The 21,933-nt window shown below is 36.9% G+C and overlaps 2 protein-coding genes across 4 annotated transcripts in view; one reads left to right on the top strand and one right to left on the bottom strand.

Moving 5' to 3' along the window:
* The window catches only part of LOC121328152 (interferon alpha/beta receptor 1a-like), a 26,743-nt gene extending 6,976 nt beyond the window's left edge, over window positions 1-19,767 (top strand). The window contains exons 4-7 of one of the 2 annotated variants that reach the window (XM_041272671.1): window positions 15-169; window positions 655-817; window positions 1,696-1,844; window positions 19,682-19,767. In XM_041272671.1, coding sequence (XP_041128605.1) covers window positions 15-169; window positions 655-817; window positions 1,696-1,844; window positions 19,682-19,702 — 488 coding nt within the window. In that variant the 3' untranslated portion in view covers window positions 19,703-19,767. Of the gene's footprint in view, window positions 1-14; window positions 170-654; window positions 818-1,695; window positions 1,845-7,259; window positions 7,573-19,681 lie in introns of those variants that run through there. The other variant, XM_041272670.1, reaches the window with a different exon arrangement.
* LOC121328153 (transmembrane protein 50B) lies at window positions 11,892-21,933 on the bottom strand. Of its 2 annotated transcripts, none has more exons than XM_041272672.1 (7): window positions 21,845-21,933; window positions 19,721-19,901; window positions 17,264-17,376; window positions 16,708-16,775; window positions 15,995-16,087; window positions 15,131-15,188; window positions 11,892-12,389 (listed from the first exon to the last, which is right to left on the bottom strand). In XM_041272672.1, exons 2-7 carry the CDS (start codon window positions 19,817-19,819, stop codon window positions 12,344-12,346), a joined length of 477 nt encoding a protein of 158 aa, XP_041128606.1. In that variant the 5' UTR covers window positions 19,820-19,901; window positions 21,845-21,933; the 3' UTR covers window positions 11,892-12,343. The 2 variants fall into 2 exon arrangements, with proteins under 2 accessions (XP_041128606.1, XP_041128607.1); XM_041272673.1 differs by lacking the exon at window positions 21,845-21,933 and adding an exon at window positions 21,651-21,798.

Here is a 21,933-nt window from a genome sequence, read left to right as displayed (position 1 = left end):
ATTTTGTCTGTCAGCCGAGTTAGGACCTCCAAGCGTGAAGTTGGAAGTAGAGTCCGGTGTGCTGTATGTTTCCATCTCCGACCCCCTGGAAAACAGAACAAACCAATCAGTGAAGCACTATTATGCACAGCTCAAATATCAGGTTACCTACTGGAAGGAACATGAAAAAGTAAACTATTTTATTTTTACCATTTGTTGTAGATTTACTGCAAACACTGAGAAACTGAGTTATTAAAACAAAAACCTCAATTAGAACTTGGAATGCTAATAGTTTAGAGTTTAAACATTGAAACGATTTCCAAGTGTTAACCATTGTTTTATGCATGTCAGATAGAGACCAGCTCTAATGTGTATTGAGTAGGATGTGAACAGTGTAAGGTTATTTATTCACATAGCTTTTTTTTTTCTATGTACGCATAAATGTTGTGTGCATGTTGCAGTGCTCGAATGGAGGGCTTTCAGTTAAAAGGTTTAGGAATTAAACACAATCTAACTTCCCTAAATCAGAAAACACAGCATTAGCAACTTTAACCACTGTATCATGAGATGAGACTAACACTAAAATTGAAACTTGATTTTAGTCAAACACAGCAACCAGAAGAATCTTTGACTGTTACCATGTCTTTCTGTTTCTTTGTTTTATTTTGATGACAGATGATAGAGTTAGATCCTAGTCCAAGTACATCAATCAGACTGGAAGAGCTTGAACCCGGTGCGTTGTATTGTGTGGAGGTGAAAGCTGTTGAGGACTATTACCATATCAATAACCAAGTCGGCAAGCCAAGCAAAGTTGACTGCAAATACATTTATGATAATGGTATGAGTTTTGACATAGCTCTGTATCTACTGTTTTAGGTAAAAAACGTAATGTAAATATTTACCGGTAGCTTGTTAAAGAGTAAGTAGCAGGGTTCGAAAAAAATATAGCGTTATAAGTCCCCATGTGTTGCTACATTTAAATAATATACCTGTAATTTCTTTTCATTGTTAACATCCTGACTTTTTACACTTATAACTTTAAAGTATGTTTCAAAGCTCTTTTCAGAATGTCCACCGATAGTGTAAGAATTATTGGCAACATTGTCAAACAGGTAACACAGCAATAACGGTCCATGATGTGGTACGAAACAGAAAAGCCACACCAGTTTTTTTTTTTTTTTGTGTGTGTGTGTTGTGGCCTGTAAACAACAAATTACAGGTGTGTTATTTAAACAGTTGTAGCAACATGTGGGAGGTGTAATGCTATATTTTTCGAAACCCTGCTACTAACTTTATGCTAAGGGAAGCTTGTACTGCATACATTTGCAAATCCACCCCAGCCAGTACAACAGGTAATAGCTCATGAACCATATCACAGCAACTTCATATTTTCAAAATCTAACTGCGCCCTTAACTTCGAGCTGTGACAATATTGGGGGTCATTTTGGTTTCCAGACAATATAGACTTGGTACACAACTGTATTCTGTGATTCTATTGGTCACCGTGATCACGTTTTTTTTTTATTTTATATATTTATATATATATATATATATATATATATATTATATATATATATATATATATATATATATATATATATACGATACATGTGCACTGATAGGGTAGCTAGGCAATATATAATAACACTGTACCCACCTGGCAGCTGATGGCTCAGGAATCTTTATCTGTCAATTATGCTTCTTTTTTCCCTCTAGATCCAACAAAAGTGGTTGTCTTCGTGGTGCTGGGTGCAGTCGTTATCTGTCTTTTTGTAATTGGATGTGTCTTCCTCGTGCGCAACACCCCTGGATATGTCAAGGATTTGCTGCATCCAGCCTGGAATGTCCCTGGCCACATAGCAGAGGTAAAGAACACAGTTTTATTAATATTTACTTGTTATTTTCCCTCTGGGGAGGCTGTTTGACAGTCCACAGAATCATGCATTTCTAGATCGCATGCAAATATGATAAAACTCATTTAGGAAATTCTGTTACACCCATTTTAGACCAGTCACTTTTCCGAAATAGTAAACACATTATCATAAGAACATAAGAACATAAGAAAGTTTACAAACGAGAGGAGGCCATTCGGCCCATCTTGCTCGTTTGGTTGTTAGTAGCTTATTGATCCCAAAATCTCATCAAGCAGCTTCTTGAAGGATCCCAGGGTGTCAGCTTCAACAACATTACTGGGGAGTTGATTCCAGACCCTCACAATTGTCTGTGTAAAAAAGTGTCTCCTATTTTCTGTTCTGAATGCCCCTTTTTCTAAACTCCATTTGTGACCCCTGGTCCTTGTTTCTTTTTTCAGGCTGAAAAAGTCCCTTGGGTCGACACTGTCAATACCTTTTAGAATTTTGAATGCTTGAATTAGGTTGCCACGTAGTCTTCTTTGTTCAAGACTGAACAGATTCAATTCTTTTAGCCTGTCTGCATATGACATGCCTTTTAAGCCTGGAATAATTCTGGTCGCTCTTCTTTGCACTCTTTCTAGAGCAGCAATATCTTTTTTATAGCGAGGTGACCAGAACTGAACACAATATTCAAGATGAGGTCTTACTAGTGCATTGTACAGTTTTAACATTACTTCCCTTGATTTAAATTCAACACTTTTCACAATGTATCCGAGCATCTTGTTAGCCTTTTTTATAGCTTCCCCACATTGTCTAGATGAAGACATTTCTGAGTCAATAGTATTCATAGATTCCTTCTCCAATTTCAATATCTCCCATATGATATTTATAATGTACATTTTTATTTCCTGCGTGCAGTACCTTACACTTTTCTCTATTAAATGTCATTTGCCATGTGTCTGCCCAGTTCTGAATCTTGTCTAGATCATTTTGAATGACCTTTGCTGCTGCAACAGTGTTTGCCACTCCTCCTACTTTTGTGTCGTCTGCAAATTTAACAAGTTTGCTTACTATACCAGAATCTAAATCATTAATGTAGATTAGGAATAGCAGAGGACCTAATACTGATCCCTGTGGTACACCGCTGGTTACCACACTCCATTCTGAGGTTTTTCCTCTAATCAGTACTTTCTGTTTTCTACATGTTAACCACTCCCTAATCCATGTACATGCGTTTCCTTGAATCCCAACTGCGTTCAGTTTGAGAATTAATCTTTTGTGCGGGACTTTGTCAAAAGCTTTCTGGAAATCTAAATAAACCATGTCATATGCTTTGCAATTATCCATTATGGATGTTGCATCCTCAAAAAAATCAAGCAAGTTAGTTAGGCACGATCTCCCTTTCCTAAAACCATTTTTGACTGTCTCCCAGTACCCTGTTACCATATAGGTAATTTTCCATTTTGGATCTTATTATAGTTTCCATAAGTTTGCATATAATAGAAGTCAGGCTTGCTGGTCTGTAGTTACCTGGTTCAGTTTTGTTTCCCTTTTTGTGGATCGGTATTACGTTTGCAACTTTCTAACTTCCTTTTTGACTTGCGTTTGCAGTTCTGTGTACTCTTTCTGCGTACTTTCTTTTTGGTCCTTTTTTAATGCTCTGTAAAGTGCCTTTTTTCGCTGAATATTTTTTTTAATTGATCTAGTAAACCATTTTGGCAATTTAGTTTTACATTTAGATTTGTCTACTTTAGGGATATAATTGTTTTGTGCCTCTAGTACTACATTTTTGAAGAACAACCATCCTTTTTCTGTGGGTGTTTTCTCTATTTTACTCCAATCTACTTCTGTTAGTCTCTGTTTCATACCTTCATAGTTTGCTTTTCTAAAATTGTAAACCTTAGCTTTAGTCATTTCTTTTGGGGATTTAAAAAACACTTCAAATGAGACCATGTTGTGGTCTGAGTTTGCCAGTGGTTCTCTGACCTCTGTTTTAGTTATTCTATCTTCGTTATTTGAAAAGACTAAATCAAGGCATGCCTCCCCTCTAGTGGGTGCCTTCACAAATTGTGTTAGGAAGCAGTCATTTGTCATTTCCACCATTTCTATTTCATCCTTCGCGCTACCCACCGGGTTTTCCCATTTTATTTGGGGGAAGTTGAAATCCCCCATTAGTATGGCTTCTCCTTTGCTACACACATTTCTAATGTCATTGTATAACAGATTATTGTGCTCACCGTCTGAATCTGGCGGTCTATAGCATGCTCCTATTATTATGCCTTTTGAATTTTTGTCCGTTATTCTGACCCATATTGATTCGGTTTTATTTTCTTTGTCCAGGTTTAACACCTGGGCTTCAAGACTGTTTCTTATGTATAGCGCTACCCCTCCTCCTCTTCTGTCCTGCCTGTCTTTCCTATACAGTGTATACCCACAAATATTAAATTCGTCCCCATCACTCTCAGACAACTACGTTTCAGTAACACCTATCACATCATAGTTACCTGTTAGTGCAGTAGCTTCAAGTTCTAGAATTTTGTTTCTGATACTTCTAGCATTTAGATAAATACATTTAATGGTTGTCTTACCTGAGTTGTTGTTCTTGTTTTGATGCGGTCTCCCTTCTGTTTTTTTGTTGATTTCTCCCCCCTTCCTTTCTAGTTTAAATGCTTCCGAACCTGCTCGAGGATCTTTTCTCCGAGTAGACTAGTTCCCTTGTTATTTAAATGCTTGTTATCATGAATGCATATATTTTAAACAAACCACCTAATATTGTGCATTGTTAACTCAAGGAGGTCTAGTGAAAATTACAACTTGAAACAAAACTGCTAGTGCAGTCTGGGAGAAATAATGCAACTCAATGCAAGACTTGTGTATGCTCCTGCAGAATTTTTACATAACTTATTTCTGTATTATACATTGAAACTAAGGTAAAAAATTAGCTATAGTAAGGTTGTGTTTTTGCAGAGTTGCAGAGTTAATGCTGAAAAAAAAAAAAGACTGCATGAAGTAGAAGTAATGGAGATGGAAATAGTCTGTCCTTCTGAGGCTGGAAAGCCCCAATGTAAACAGTCTTCTGGTCTGTTTTTCTTATGGAAATTATTATAGTCCAGAATAATGTAGGACTGAAGTCTGTCCCCAAACAGTGTGAAGGGTACATCTTCCAATGTACATGGGTTAAAAAAGTAAAACAAAAAACAATGTGCATGTTATATGTTAATTACATGTTATTGGATAGGACATTAAATGACAATGTTTCGGTTATTTTAAAGGCCAAGGGAACTTGAATTGACTTGCAGTCGAACTCGCCAAGGTTTCTTCTTTATTGTGTAGGCTGTGCAACTCACAGAAAATAAAACTTGATCAGCACACTGTATTTGTAGTAAATCTACTAAATAATCTATATTCCATGTGCTAGTTCCATTTCCAACTAGCCTGAAAGGTGGTATTAATATAGATGGATACTCAGTAATACAGTGCAGTCCATTTATAAGAATCATATCCATCCCCAATGTTTTGATTCTTGTAAGTGGTTGATTCTTAAAAGCAGACCGATATGATTACTGTGGTGCAGAAACAAACTTAGTATGAGAATGATAAGAGCTTGTTGCCTGGCTGCAGTGTAATGGGTTGACCACTAGATGTCACGAGTTCCAGCATGTATGTTCGTCAACGCAAAATCCACAGCTGCTTTTCCTTAACGAATTATGGATAATAGTCAATTGATTAACTGTTTGTTAAAGCTAATGACGCCTCGATAGAAATGGCTTAGCCGGTAGCTTTGTGATGGGGGTATAGAGATGTAAGGAAGCAGAAGTAACAAAGAAACCAGAACTTGAGTAAGAGAGCTAGTTAGTTAGTGCTCCAGCTGAGAGCTAGGTTTATTTTGTTTGTTTATTTTTGTTTGTTTTATTTTGGTTGTTTCGCCACTGCAGTGTAAGAAAATAAAGCCAACAAAACTGTAAATCTAGACTGCAGCCTGATAATTTACATTCTCCTCAGCCACCCTGTCACATTACAATTAGCAAAAGCACGCCATCAGCAATTTAAATACAGTATACAGATGTCAATGGTGGTCAATCACTGAGGACAATACATCAAAACAAGTCCTTGTGGGTAAACAGCTTATTATATGATCACAATTATGTTTACTCAAGGTTGCAGAATCCTATTTTCCTACAGTATACTTGAGAATCGATCACCTCGTGAGGGTGCCTAGTTTAACTGCTGTGCAGTGTTACTTGCAGTGGCCTTTGAATTAAAATGACATTAGAGTACAGTATTTTACTGCATTTAAGCATTTATTGCTTACTTGTTTTATGTTGCGGTGCAAATCACAGTTCTTTCATTAAGCGGAAATGCAAAGCTCCGCAATCCCACCCCCAATGTGTCATCATAACAACGAAGTCCCATGTCCCATATGCAAGTTCATAACCCCTCAGCTCCAAGCTAGCGCCATTGGAAGCCCACATTTTTACTTTTTTCTCGCGGTCAATTCTCAGAGAATGTACAATTGAAGAAATAGCCAGTTTGGATAGAACTATGTTGTACTTTAACCTTACCAAAGTGGCCATAAGCAATGCTCGAATGCACGACAAATGCAACTTCAAAAATCCAAAATCCATGGATACCAAAACATTTTGCTTGATGCTTGTAGATCTCATTAACATCTAACCAAACATATCTTTGGGTGATTTTTTTGGAGTCCCCCCACGCAAGTTATTACGGCCTAAGCTTGGTAAAAATTTGCAACAATTCAAATTTCAAGGTGGTTTATTGACCATTGGTGGAACTTGAAACCAAATGTTTTTCACAGAATTTGGAAGACTGGTACCTAAGGGTCGTACAGCAATACTTACATTTTAGGAACCACATCCCCTACAGGGTAAAGGGTTAGGGTGAAGTTTGAATAAAACTTGTCAGTTACCCTTCAGAGTGCTCCTAGTATTATTTTTTTTTTTTTTTAAAGCCTTATTCAGAAGGAGTAGAACAAGTAGCTACACATGATGGTAGCATCTAAATTGTACCCAGGGTGATTTTTCTGGTCAATATCCCTTTCTCACTTTTAGGTTGATTTTTGCAATGTCACAGGTCGAAGGGGACATTTAAAAAATAATAATAATGGCTCTCATTTCTGAACTCTGCGTGTCTGTAAACCCCCAGGTGAATTTTTCTAGGAAAATCTGAGACGGGCGGGCAATGGCATTGGTTGAGTTGGCATGGAATGACCCATTGGTTGGTATAGGAATGATTTCGCCCCAGTGGTTTTGATCACTATATGCAGTTGATACTTATACCAGTGATTCTTATAAACAGACTGCACTGTATCTGGTTGATTTTAAATCTGCTTGAAACTCTTCTATATTAACACATTTAGATTACCCTCAACCTCACTGACCTTTGAACTTTTTTTTTTTCCCATCCCAGTTCCTCAGTAGATCCTCCGAGGGGCTGAATGTCAGAAGTATCTCCGAAGAAAAGTTTGACACTGTATCTGTCCTTTTGGATGACAGCAGCAGAAATACATCTGAACAAAGCAACATCTAAACAAACACTGAAGAATTAAAAAAAACAATTTGTATCTACCAATACTGTGACATTTGGGTCACCACAATAACTGGGGGGGTTGGCGGTTAGTGGTCAGCGTTTGTCAAGCGTGTCATATCCAATTTATTTTCACACGCACTGTTTAAAATAATTTCTTTTTCATGGTAAAACAGGTTTAAAAGGCACTGCAGAGCAAAGGACGCTCGGTGCTGCATCTCCAGCCAAGCCCCACCCCTTGTTCGCTGTATTTTTCACATACCTCTTCATAGTCATGCATACTGATAAATCCTCTCCTGATCAGTCGTTTTATCACCAAACTCCTCAATAATGCGATCCAAGTCATTATTTTATTACTATAATATCTCAAAAAGCTCTGCAAATGTCTGTGATATTCTTTGAGCGCTTGTGTTTGTGTTATCTCTGTGGTGCAGGGGCTATGTGATTTCTCATGTTTTTTCTCCGGAAAAAAAAAAACTAGAGACCTGTGCTTGACTTGAAAGGGAAAATTGTAATGTCGGACCTAGTCCGACGTAGGACCGCAAAGGGTTAAGTTTGGTGGTGTTTTGATATCAGCCCTGCTCACTTCCATTAGCCACAGGCTGACGTTGACCTGTGGAGAGACTCCTTCAGCTAGTTAAGATTACAGGCTGCCAGAAATCCCTCCAACTCTCTCTGAACAAGAGGAAAGACCTTTAGAATCTGACCCTGGCCTCTGTTGGAAAGGGTTTGTTTTGAATTTTTATCCCAAATAATGCACTAAAACATTTTTTTCTTTTTTGTTAATTTCTTTATGGACATTGAAAATGTGTCTTGCATTAGGTGTGTGGGGATTGATTTTAGAATATCTAACGCTGCACATTAAGAACAGAGTTTTACTTCAACCTCATCCCACTTTTAAAGGACTTTGTATTGGACCTAATGGTATTGGTTGGGTTGCCTTAAACTTGTAGAAAAGAACATGATATCACAGCAACCTACTGTCAAGCAAAATCATGACATAACTTGGAACTTGGTTCTTGGAAAATCTATATTGACAGGCATGGGAACTGTTAAAAGAAAGAAGTCACCACCAGATAGATGTGTGTCAATAAAGCACCCAAAATAATGAATATTGCTACTTATTGTGGATTTCACAACTATTCATACACCTTTTAAAAAATTGAGATGGATGTTTTTTAAAGTTGTACTATTTCTATTTAGGAATCAACACACACTCACAATTTTATTAATCCAGTCCTACACCCTCGATAAGCCAACCATGCATTCAGTGGCCTTTTCGGTGACATGCATGACAAAGCCACCTGACTGTTTTCCAGCATGACTGGTTTGGGAAGGAGCTCTTTGTCAAACTAGTTAGATTTTCCCACGCAAGAGAATAATTGAGACTTCCTTGATTTTTTTTTTTTTTTCTTACTTAAGCGGACGATTGTAATTGCTTTTCTAGAAAGGTCTCAGAAGCTGTTTGCCTTTGTTCCCCTTTGTTTACCATTTCTTTGACAAAATGTTTACCTAAATGAATTGTCTTCATCACCATACACTGAGCTGTGGCTTTCGGTAGTCTTAGTTTATTGAAATTAAATAGCTCTGTGCTAATGCATGCTGATTGTCCTTTGATTTTCAGTTTCACACCAATGCCACTTCTCTACCTGGTGTTCAGACTAATTTAAGATTCTGACTTAACTCAATCTACCAATTGACCATATCGTAGCACATGTAAGGAATGCTTCGTGCTGTAGGGGTAATCTTCTTATTACAATAGAACGTGTCACATGTGATTTAACTGATTCCAGGGGTCTATAAAAATATTGTTTCTCAGGGAGTAGTTATACTACACTGTAGTGGCTTTATATACAGCAGGGCATTCTAAATTAACAATGTCAGGTACATCAGTGTATCTAATACACCAAAGTCTAGTACTGCACTTAAGCTATACAATGAAAATTAATGTAAAACAAAGCACTGTAATCCAGTAGTTGGCAGTTTATAAAACAACACTTGCTGTGCTTTCTCTGCCCATATCAAACTAATCCGACAGGTCTGTTTTTTAAATTGTGCTTGTTAACCTGAGACAGAAACAACATGAAAGCATGCATACAAACACAAACTGGCTTTGGATTTTGCAAAAAAGATCTAGCTTAAGACTTTTAACAGTACAGTAACCTTGTTAATCCCTGGGCAGCAGCGTAAAGGGACAGCTAGTAAAAGGTGAAACTGAATTCCCAAACAGTCTTTTCTTTTTTATCTGCAGCTGTCCAGTCTGTCCTGCTAAGAGCTGTATTTACCGATTTAGACCCATAAAAGAAAAAGTGCATTGATCAGTACCATTCCGTTGGTAGAGTAACACACGCCAGCGGTCCATTGGTTAATAGGGGTATCATCTTACAGGATCGGATTCTGGATGACAGGTCCTACTGTATTTAAGATACTTATTTTGTAAGATTTGTTACGTTCTGTATCTAGCTACATTTGTACAACCATTGCTATTAAATGTATTAAACAGTTTAATACTTTATGCATTTGTTGTGGGGAAAAAAAATGTACACAGTAAAAACCGCTACCACCTTTGCCACATTTTCTGTGTTTTCAACACAATAACCAACAAAGGTTTCTTGGTTGATAGAGGTTTAAATCATCTGGTTAAAAAGCATATGTGCTGTTGTCTTTCATTGGAAAGACATCATTGAGCCTTTAAACTAAAATCAGAACTTAATGCACAGCACATTTCCCCCTCTTATGATGCACTTACCCACCTCGAGACCACAAGATATGTACTGTACATAAATCTTGAAATTGGTCATAAGAGAAAATTCCCTTCACTGGGTTTTTAAGTAAAGAAAGAAGAAGCTTAGCCCCAACCCTTGCTTGACTTATCAACTTATCCATTAATAAAATGGAGGTAAATGTATTTAATATTCACATCACACACCAAAATCAATTCCGATTTGGATAGTGATCCACCATGTATTACGGAATTGATCAATACTCCTTTTACAGAGATTGCAGGTATTATCAATGATATACTCTGAGGCATTCTTTGTTAAGTAGGTGCTATATGGTAATATTCACATTTAGTAAAAAGAAACAATCCCTAGACCTAGACCTACATGTTGGTTAACAGTTCTGTGTAGGGCTGTCTTCAAAGCTTTTATAGGCAGCAGTCCTTTCCCTGTTCACCAGCAGTTCTACATGGGCAAAATATTTGTTCTGCCTACTACCAAAATGATCTCCCTGACCCTAATTTTTCAGCATGCCTTTCACAATACAATTCTATCGTGTCGTAATAACCCAAACTTACTTCATATTATTTATTTATTCTCTTTATCTACACAGGAGTACAATATCTTTCTTAATAATGTACACAATAATCACAAACCCTTTTTTTTTTTTTGTTAATGGCATCCTATTTACAGCCGATTCTTTTCAACATAAAAGGAGGATAAGATACATATATTTCAAACATAAAAATAAAGCAGCTGAAGGGAAGTAGCACCTTTAACTACGGTGTTAAAAGCAATACATAAGGCAGGACAATATGGCAATTTGTTCCCTCTTAAAAAAAGAAAAAATACAACTTATAAAATGACCTGTTGGAAGAATATGAAACACTGGCTAAGGGATTGAGCTGTACAAGATAATATTGTTCTCAGTTTGGCAGTATTATTATTACCTGCCTTTCGGTGTCCTCACCAGGGTCCGGTTTTTCAAAACTTTGAATTTCTGCGTTTGATCTGGATTGTATTGCGCAACTGGGTTTTTGAAAACATCAAAATGCGATCAGGATTACTGTGATCCGGACTTTGTTTTGGTAATCCGATCGCATTTTTAATCACGATTAAATGTTGCAATTGGGTTTTTAAGAATTTAAAGAAGAGGTCAAAATTACTTTGATCCAAAATACCAGGACTATTGTGATCCTACTGCAGAGGTGGATTTAGCTTTTAAATTGTCATAGAACAGCGATATTTTGTTTGAATTGTCATAGCAAACACACACTACATGTCCAAATAGAGTGTTAGAATATAGTATTTACATATTAAGTATCCATGCAAGCAAAAATTAAAACACGTATTTAGTGGTATAGCTTTAATAAAAAAGCATACGCATGTGCTATATATATATATACATATATATATATATATATATATATATATATATATATATATATATATATATATATATATATATATATACACACACACACACACACACACACATAAATTCAAAATTAGCCTATTCAGAAACTGGATTTCGTAATCGTGATTATTTCTTATGTGGATAAATTTAATCCAGCAGTGACACTTTCTAAAAACCTGGATAAAAACGATCACAAAATATAGGACTACAAAATCCGGATCACTTTTAGCCAGATTACATGTTTTGAAAAACCAGCCCCATGGCGCTGAAGAGCGGGGGTCATTACCTTTTTTAATACCTGTATCCAGACTATAGTACAGTGCTGTCACCAAGATCCTAAAAGCACAGGGAGGTCCCAATAATTTTGCTATAATCTTGTACCCCTCCGTCCACTAAATAAGAAAGAGTGCCTCTGCTGCTTTTAAACGGCACCATCAATAATCTCCAGTAATATCCTCACTGACTCAGGTATATGCGACAGAATAACAAGCTTAATATTAGACACACTCCCCTGCAACTGATGGTATCATGCCACGGTGGAGTGGTTCAGTGGACAAAAGGGTAAATAAAACAGGTCTTGCAGCAATGCTAACTGCTGTTATTATTTTGTTCATTGAACTGCCCTCTAAGGATTGTGAAAAACGTGCTCACGGGCTTGCTTTCAATTAGTTCCATTTCGCTTTTTGCAAGGAATTGCAGGGCGTGATAGCATTTTGCTGGAAGTATTCCTGCAAGTCATTATATTGAACCGGGTTACCCTCTAGAGTTTTTTAGAATCTTGGTGAGAACACTGAAGAAAGGGTATCTTGGTGCTGACAGATAGGAAGGGGCTATCCCCACAGATCTTCTGTTCTTCCAAACTTGTAGATCAGTGTACTGTAAAACAGACAAAACACAATGTAAACAGGTTTCATTACTTTCACAGAGTCAACCCTTAAAAAAAGTAATAAAAAAGGAGCTGGTTGAAGATGTGAGGCGAACAGTAACACATTTGATGATGTACAGGAGATAATGAAGGTTCTGATTCTGTCAGCAAATTCAAAACCATAAAATAAAGGTGCAGCTTTTGTGACTATGGACTTTACCAATATGTGTGCTCTTGAATGTATCTTACAAGAGTTGCCCATGTTGTCTCACTGTAACATTAGGATTAAGGAGAATTTGAAAAAAATAAGTGCAACATGTACTATAGTAGTCTACAAAGCTATATATATATATATATATATATATATATATATATATATATATATATATATATATATATATAGAGTGAAGGATTGGCTAGAAAGGAGCAAATTGTGAAAGGAGAACATAAACTAACAGGAGGGTAAACAAATAAATTAAATAATATAATGTGCTTGAGGTTAAAACTAAAGATGGGATAATTGATTAACTACTAAATGATAATGGTGTGACAAATAAATGAGAGTTAAAATAATTAAATCTGGTTTAAAGTAAATAGGCCTTATGTAGTACAGACCATACACTGGGGGAGGGGGCATTAGGACCCAGTAGAGGTTACTGGAGTCAGAACCAATTACAGGTTAATTCAATTAACTAATTAATTATGTTTTAAAGGGTGTGAATGTGTGTGTGTGTGTGTGTGTTTGGTGATAGTAGGAGTTTGGTTGGGAGAGTAAGCTTGTTATTGTGTGTATTGTGGAAATGGGACAACAAACTATTGGAAAGGTATTTGGATTACGATTTGGTTTTGGTGAAAAGGTAACAAGGTTAGCCTGCCTTGTTATTAGTTAGGGAAAGATTTGTTTAGCTAGGGCCTGAGATCGGGTTAGGCTTTGTTTTGTTTATTTTCTTTTTGTTGTACATAATAAACACACGCTATGGCGTTTCCTGGCATTCTGTGTCTAAAAGTGTTTATTTGGAGAAGACAAACGTGTGACCAGAGGGCAATCTGTCACACACACACCCCCATCACACACATATATAATGCTTTCAAAAACAGACATGTTAACAGATTATATTTATCAATTAACTAAATGCAAAGTGAGTGAACATATTTGGTGTGACCACCCTTTGCCTTCAAAACAGCATCAGTTCTTCTAGGTACACTTGTACAAAGTCAGGGATTTTGTAGGCATATAGTCAGGTGTATGATTAAACAATTATACCAAACAGGTGCTAATGATCATCAATTCAATATGTAGGTTGCAACACAATCATTAACTGAAACAGAAACAGCTGTGTAGGAGGACTAAAACTGGGTGAGGAACAGCCAAACTCAGCTAACAAGGTGAGGTTGCTGAAGACAGTTTACTGTCAAAAGTCATACACCATGGCAAGACTGAGCACAGCAACAAGAGACAAGGTAGATATACTGCATCAGCAAGGTCTCTCCCAAGCAGAAATTTCAAGGCAGACAGGGGTTTCCAGTTGTGCTGTCCAAGCTCTTTTGAAGAAGCACAAAGAAACGGGCAACGTTGAGGACCGTAGACGCAGTGGTCGGCCAAGGAAACTTACTGCAGCAGATGAAAGACACATCATGTTTACTTCCCTTCACAATCGGAAGATGTCCAGCAGTGCCATCAGCTCAGAATTGGCAGAAAACAGTGTGACCCTGGTACACCCATCTACTGTCCGGAGAAGTCTGGTCAGAAGTGGCCTTCATGGAAGACTTGCGGCCAAAAAGCCATAACTCTGACGTGGAAACAAGGCCAAGCGACTCAACTATGCACGGAAACACAGGAACTGGGGTGCAGAAAAATGGCAGCAGGTGCTCTGGACTGATGAGTCAAAATTTATTATATTATTCAAAATATTTGGCTGTAGCAGAAGGCAGTTTGTTCGCCGAAGGGCTGGAGATGGGTACACGAATGAGTGTCTGCAGGCAACGGTGAAGCATGGTGGAGGTTCCCTGCAAGTTTGGGGCTATAATTCTGCAAATGGAGTTGGGGATTTGGTCAGAATTAATGGTCTCCTCAATGCTGAGAAGTACAGGCAGATACTTATCCATCATGCAATACCATCAGGGAGGCATCTGATTGGCCCCAAATGTATTCTGCAGCATGACAACGACCCCAAACATACAGTGAAAGTCATTAAGAACTATCTTCAGCGTAAAGAAGAACAAGGAGTCCTGGAAGTGATGGTATGGCCACCACAGAGCCCTGATCTCAACATCATCGAGTCTGTCTAGGATTACACGAAGAGAGAGAAGCAACTGAGGCTGCCTAAATCAACAGAAGAACTATGGTTAGTTCTCCAAGATGTTTGGGCCAACCTACCTGCCGAGTTCCTTCAAAAACTGTGCGCTCAGAACTGTACTCAGAAGAATTGATGCTGTTTTGAAGGCAAAGGGTGGTCACACCAAATATTGACTTGATGTAGATTTGTCTTCTGTTCACTCACTTTGTATTTTGTTAATTGATAAATATAAACTATTAACATGTCTATTTTTGAAAGCACTCTTACTTTAAAGCATTTTTTCACACATGCCTAAAACTTTTGCACAGTACTATATATGACATACACATTCTAATTTGAGTAAGTCTCTCCTCAACAGAGATAAGTGATGAGCCCAAACCCAAAGGGGGTACTATACATAGAATAACACTTATAAGTGGAAGAAAGTGTAAACCAAATCCCAACAAGCTACTTACCTAAAAAATATTAACGCATTTTGGAAAAACACAGCAAGCCCAGGGTACACATCCTTCTCTGCAATAAAGATCAAATCATGAAGAGAACTGGGTCAAATTGTTAACAGGCATCTAACCCAACTACAACTACCAGCAGAAGTCCTGGATTATTACCTGCATGATTTAACTCTGGGGTCAAAACAGCAGTAATACAAATGAACAGAAATCAATTAATGTCATGTTATTTTACCAGCAGTTACAAACAGTTAGCAACTTATATACAATGAGGCTCAAGAAAATAAAGTATTAGAAATCTAGGGATCTATTTTATGATACAAACAGAAGTGCAACTGTTAATTTCTAACTAACGCTGGTACTGCTTTGCCTCAGGGGTAATGTATAGACTTGCTTATTAAAATAATTCAATTACATTTAAAATCCAGTGGAAAGGGGTTTACAAAATAGAAGGTTTACACATATTAGGGTGCCGGTATTAACATCATGATGTGGATCAGAACCTTACGAAAGAAAATAAAGCATTCATAACTAGAGTATAAAACACTCTATGGTTGTACATGTAGTAGTAATAAAATAAAATCAATTGGTAAATGACAGTAAACTGTCTTCAGCAACCTCACCTTGTTAGATGAGTTTGGCTGTTCCTCACCCAGTTTTAGTCCTCCTACACAGCTGTTTCTGTTTCAGTTAATGATTGTTTTGAATATGTATTCAACATTAACATGTGTTTTGGGGCCACAACAAACATAGGAATTTAAGAATGTGAACAAAAACTAATTTTAAAATAGATACAGTCTAAACATTTGTCTTTTTAGTGTTACTAAACATAAAAATAACAGACAAACAACAACTCTGATAAACACCTACTTGGAACAACATAGGCTCCGAACAGAATCCACATAGATGCAATGAGGGATCCGAACATTATCATAAAGCCAAGAAACAGCCAGATTCTTGCACCTGTGGACAAACAGCAAATATTAGTAATTGCTGCACGGGGGGTAAGGGGTCGACTGTTCCAGGAAACCTAGCAACTTAAATTAATATTGTATATTAAGAATGACCCTCAAATAGGTTGTTGTGCCCAATATTACTCATTGGCTATGCTAGGCTTACAAACTAGGTCCTCTTGATCTCATGTCTTCATCCTCAACCACCACTAACTGTATGTTCTCCCAGTTAAGCTAGTGTCTCCAATAATAGCTCATTTTAAAACGACTACATTCATCTCCACTCATACAAATCAGCAGCAGCCCAGATTATGCACCCATAGCAGGATAATAATGATTTTCAAACACACCCTGAGGCAGAGTTTTTCCACTGTTTGTCATCACAAGAATTTAAGGAGTGCATGACAGGTAAGATGTACTCACTATTTTGTCAGTTACTTTAATGTATGTGTTTTGATAGTTTGTTGAGGACAACACAAGGGAACAGCAACATAATTCTGTACACTGCATTACTGGTGGTGGAAATAGACAGAACTGTAGTAAAGAATGGAGGAGGATCCAACAAAGTTTTCACACCAGTACTGACAAGTCCTGATACTTTTTGGATATGAGGCATACGTGCATTCTTACCTGTCCTTCCAAAGCAGCCTTCCCCGTAACTGTCCCCTCTCACCTGGCCGTTAGACACGGCATTTATCCTGAAAAATAGAATACACAGTGAGCTGAAATGTATAAATTGCATATAGCGTAGTAGGACCATAAACTCGTTACTGTATATTGTGCATGAACACAACTACATTCACTAAAACAAAAAGGGGAATATGTATACAGGGGTGACGATACCTGGTGGAAATAATACGTGCGTCCAGGTCTTCCTGTATTTCTTCCTGTGGCCTTGTGGTCTTTATACTGTAGAAATCTGTACCAGCAATGATTCTAACAAACCTGTATCTCTGGTAGTTTCACTGAAAATGGGCACCCCACCCTACCCAGTTTCCTTGTCACACAACATCATTTATACAGAGCAAACCGCAGGGAATGGAAAAAGCGGATATGTAGCAATTTTGGTTTTGGGGGGGGGGGGGTGATTCAAATAAGACACAGATCCAGAGTAGCCCCTCCCCTCCACAATACCCTATAAATAGCTGTTATGCTGCAAACTGAAAACAAGCAAGGAGAGACTCACATGAAGAAGGCGATTGTGGAAAAGACACCACAGGTGTGGAAGGCGTGATTCAGCTGCTCCTGGCTTGGATAAACCACAGCAGCATCAATCATTATCCACCAGCCAGTGAAGAACTGCAGGGAGCACAAGGACAAGGGATGGGTTGCAACACGGTTTGGAAAATGTTACGGTTCATCACTTTCAATTGTTATCAGCACTTCATGAGCAGCTACACCGCTTGTGGCAGGATAGCACTGTGGCCCATGTTGTTACTTGCAGTAAAGGTGACCCAGACAGGGAAGGTGCAGTGAAGCGCTGTTTGCGCATGTTTATTAAACAAAAACTAATTAACAAATGCACAAGGGCCAAAATAAAAGATTCAAACAAAACAAACACATACATTTCAAAATAAATGTTTGCTATTGTCCAGGCTGGGCAGAGTCTTCACTGCAGTTTTTCAAAACACAGGTCAAATACTCACCCCAAAATATCTCAGTTTTTTTCTCTCCTTTTATATATCATATGGCCATTCCTCATTTAACACTCAATTACCCTATTAGTGAATGGCCACATTTGTGGTTGCTGGCGTGGATAGATTTAACCCCATCCCTGCCAAACTTACATTCATACAATACTACTTGCACGACAGGGCTTCCACCCTGCCACACCATTATTTACCAATTTAGTTAAATGATCTGAAGAGATGGAGAAAATAACGGGGACCAAAATACCAAAAAATGCCATATTTTAGCACCTAAATCCAGCAGCACAGAATGTTTAATAAAATCTTATAACAAATGCCTACGTACAAGCCCATTAAAACCAGATCAGAGGTTTCCAACGTGATTTGACTTGCAATTACAGTGCGAGTGATAAACTACTGTAGCAAATCAAATGTCCCAGTTTTTTCAACTACAACAATTCTCAGGATATTGCCTTTATAAGCTGTTCAATGAATGTATTATTTTACTTTGCAGATGAAATGTACATCTTTTAAAACACAGTAAGTTAATAATTTAGGGGTCTATTCAATCAGTCTAAAAAGTGGCAGATAAATACAAACAGCGCTAAAATACTAAATGAAGACCAAAACCTGTCATTCCACAAAATGCACTTTCAAACACACACACACACTGTTAGAGATGCTGGTTCAAATCCCCTTCTTTTTAATGATTTTGACAACAGTTGTATTTAGATCTGGCACTGGTTCGATCCACTGAACAGACCTCTTAGCGTTTTAATTGTTGTAATGTTAGTGCTCTCGGACAGACAATGAAACCTCTTCATCAAGTCCCTGGCTTTCTGTTTTACTCTTGGTGAATGCCCCATCCTTCAGCAACAGAACTTGGTGCCAAAGGAAAAGGAGAAATCACCTTATTTTTTGATTGTTTGTTAGAATAATAGCCTGTCGATGTTTTCATTAAAATTCTAACATTTAAATTGTATCTAAATAGATCACTGGTTGCTGCTGTTTGTCTTTTCCATGCCATGAATTGCAACAACTGAGGCTAATAAATCTGGATCTTCATTTCTGAACTTACCAGAAACGTACAAATTATGAAAACGTACAAAAATGGGATGCATTTGGTGCTAGACATCAAGATAAGAATGATCTGCTTTAACTATTGTGCCTCCGCCTCATTTACTGTAATTTGGCATTGCCAAATAAAAACTCCAAACTTCCTTTTTCATTAGAATTTGCAGCACTGCTGTATGATTCATGAAAAGTATGATTCAGAAAAAGTAGTAGCATGAATACATTTGATTCCCATCCAACTCGGATCTGCTTCAAGATAAAAACCTTATACTTTTTTCAACGTAGACAGATAATAAACACATTTTATGGCAGGTAGATGAAGTCTACTAAACCTTCAGCAGCAAACCTAGGTACATGGTTCTCTGTATATAACAGCAGAATTGCCATTTTTGTGTATTGAGTCTTATTTTAGTCTGTAAAAATGTTTTTTTTTTTTTTTTTTTAAACCTTAGGATGACCAATAAAATTGTTTCAAAGTCTTATACTGCTGGGACTAACAGATGGTCTGTAAGTAGGATACTTTATCTAGGTTCTAACTGACTTTACACCAAGATTGTTTTTGAAAAATGTACTCCTGAAGAATATCCGGAATGAAAACAGAAATATTATTTGTAAAAGAAAACATTAGGTTTGCACGCCTTATTTCCCAGAACTCTGGACGGCATCTACTGTAACTCCAAAGATTACTTCCCTTTATGAATTTGCCACAGATTACAGTGTATGTGCAGTATAAGTATTTTTGAGAGAGGGATGAAGCAGCAATGACATTGGCCCTAGCAAGAGGTGTACATCTTGTACAACTTAATTGAGGTGTTTTCAATTACACTAAATGATCCTGCAGGCTTTAACTGACTGCACAGCAAATAAGACATTTACCTTTTGTTGTTCCCCACACTTTCCAGAACAAAGTACGACAAGACTGACTGAAGGAGAAGACTTACCAAGACTCCCGCCACTATGGAAGCACCAGCATTCCTCCTCTCTCCCCAGTCGATGCATTCACACTCGGACCAGCGAAAGTTATCCAGGAACCCTGCCATCCCAAATTCAGGGTGTGATCTCCTTGCTCTTTACCCGTAAGTTTTCATGCACTCATCCACTGCTAAAAATGTCTCTGTATTCCTGATCCAGACAAATGAAAATATATATATTTTTATTATTAGTATTTTGGTTCAGAAATACTGTCAATCCTGGCAGATGGATTTTACAGATTCCTAAACTACAGTGAAATACAAAACATATCAGCACTGGGGTGATTACAAGCAGCCAGAAAATACAAATAAAAAACGAAATAAAATATAAAATAATTGTATTATATTATCTATGTACAAATGTTTTGCTTCACCTTATAGAATTAACTAATTTTGCTTCATAAATTCAAATGAAACCTGCTGAATAATGTTATGTTAACATATTGTTCCATACCACCTTGCAGTTTCTCACCGACAATAGAAAACTGATAAATTGAAAAATGTGACATTTAGAAATCTAACATGAAATAATGTAGTACTATTATGACTTCTGATATATCATTTTGTAGTTTCTTTGATTACATGATGTTAAATTAAAGATCTACATTTTATTCATATTGTTTGTATATTATTTTTGTTAATCCTAAAATTATACGTGATGCTAAACTTTTGTCCATAGATGTTTTTATTTGTATTCAACAATGCTTATCATTCATATAAAGCATGTACGGCACTGTATGTCCTTAGGGTGACTTCTAATACTGTCCAGTCTGGGTTTGTGTTTAATGTCTGCTAATGTCTTCTTCTCCTTCATGAAAGTGAATCGGTTTCCTTTTAACAGGTTTAATTGCAATGTAACAATGCACTTTAATTCCCATTAGAAGCACATTTTCCTTCCTGGAAATGCAAGTATAGCAGGCCTGCAGATCCAGGAGTCAGAATCTGTCCAGCAGAGTAGCAGGTGTTTAACATTGAGGGATCAGAAGAATTCTCACAGGGACAGAGCCATCTGAGCACCACCAGGGGTCAACAAGAAACTGCACCTCACTGTTTGTTTGCCCATTTAAACTAAAAGTAAAAGTAAAATATGCAATCTTTGATTTTCATTTTCAGTTTATACGTTAGACTTTACTCATAAGACTCTCAAAGGTCATGAAATTTATGAAAAACAGTTGTAAGCAGAGGTTTAGTATATATTGTCATATATATATATATATATATATATATATATAATATATATATATATACAAATATTTTGTTAATGTTATATTCGTTTTGTTTTAATTACAATATAAGCAACACAACAAATACATGCCAACAAACTTAGCCAACCGCCTACAAAAAACAAAACAAATAAACAAAAAAACAACATCAATAACACACATATATATGTTAATGTGGACTACGGGGAAAACAACAAGATCTAAGCAATTCCCAAATACGATCTTTACAGCCAGAAAAGCAGGCTGTCAAATGCCATCGTTGTACTATAAGTATATGTTAAAATAACAAAAGCACTAGGTAGTTTCACTCATGATTTGCAAAACAACAACAACAACAACAAAAGGTACAATGCCCGTTTCTCAACCTTGGAGCAAATGGCAATGATGGCAGTTAATTATTTGTACATGTTAATTATATATTATTAATATTATATATATATATATATATATATATATATAATATATATATATATAATATATATATATATATATCAAAAGTTATAATACATATAATCGCATATCGTATGTATGTGTGCGCTAAACTACAAGGCATCAAAACAAAACAGAACCATATAAAATGCCAATAAAGGTGTTTGCCCGCACGAAAAACCTTGTATACTACTGTTTATTAAATGTTTACTAAAAAGCCAGTAGCGATGGAAATATTGTGAACCTACTGTATATTTATGTATGCATGTTCTTCCCATGGTGCACCACCGTTACGTCCTTCAATTAACTATTTGTTTTTTAATACATGTAAATTACATGCACGGTGCTATATTCAGGTTAATGTTAACAACACTGGTCAGTTCTATTTTAATACGATCTTTCTAATATTTCCAAGTTTTGTCGCAGAATGTGTTTTCCTTACCTCTAGATGTGTTGCCCTCTAAGTTCCTGTATCAGATCCAGTGACGTTGGGCTTTGAGCGACGTCATTCTGGCCAATCAGATTACGACG

This window comes from Polyodon spathula, chromosome 15 (genome assembly GCF_017654505.1).
Source record: "Polyodon spathula isolate WHYD16114869_AA chromosome 15, ASM1765450v1, whole genome shotgun sequence".
NCBI classification, from domain to species: Eukaryota; Metazoa; Chordata; class Actinopteri; order Acipenseriformes; family Polyodontidae; genus Polyodon; species Polyodon spathula.
Note: the sequence above shows the minus strand (reverse complement) of the source record. Positions and strands in the feature narration are given on the sequence as shown.

Coding starts and splice junctions, on each gene's coding strand:
- LOC121328153 (XM_041272672.1), bottom strand. CDS start 19,819: ATGGCAGGGTTCCTGGATAACTTTCGCTGGTCCGAGTGTGAATGCATC. Junction 16,776..17,263: donor TCCACAATCGCCTTCTTCAT/GTGAGTCTCTCC, acceptor TCTATTTTTCAG/GATAAATGCCGTGTCTAACG. Junction 12,390..15,130: donor AATGCGTTAATATTTTTTAG/GTAAGTAGCTTG, acceptor TCTGTTTTACAG/TACACTGATCTACAAGTTTG.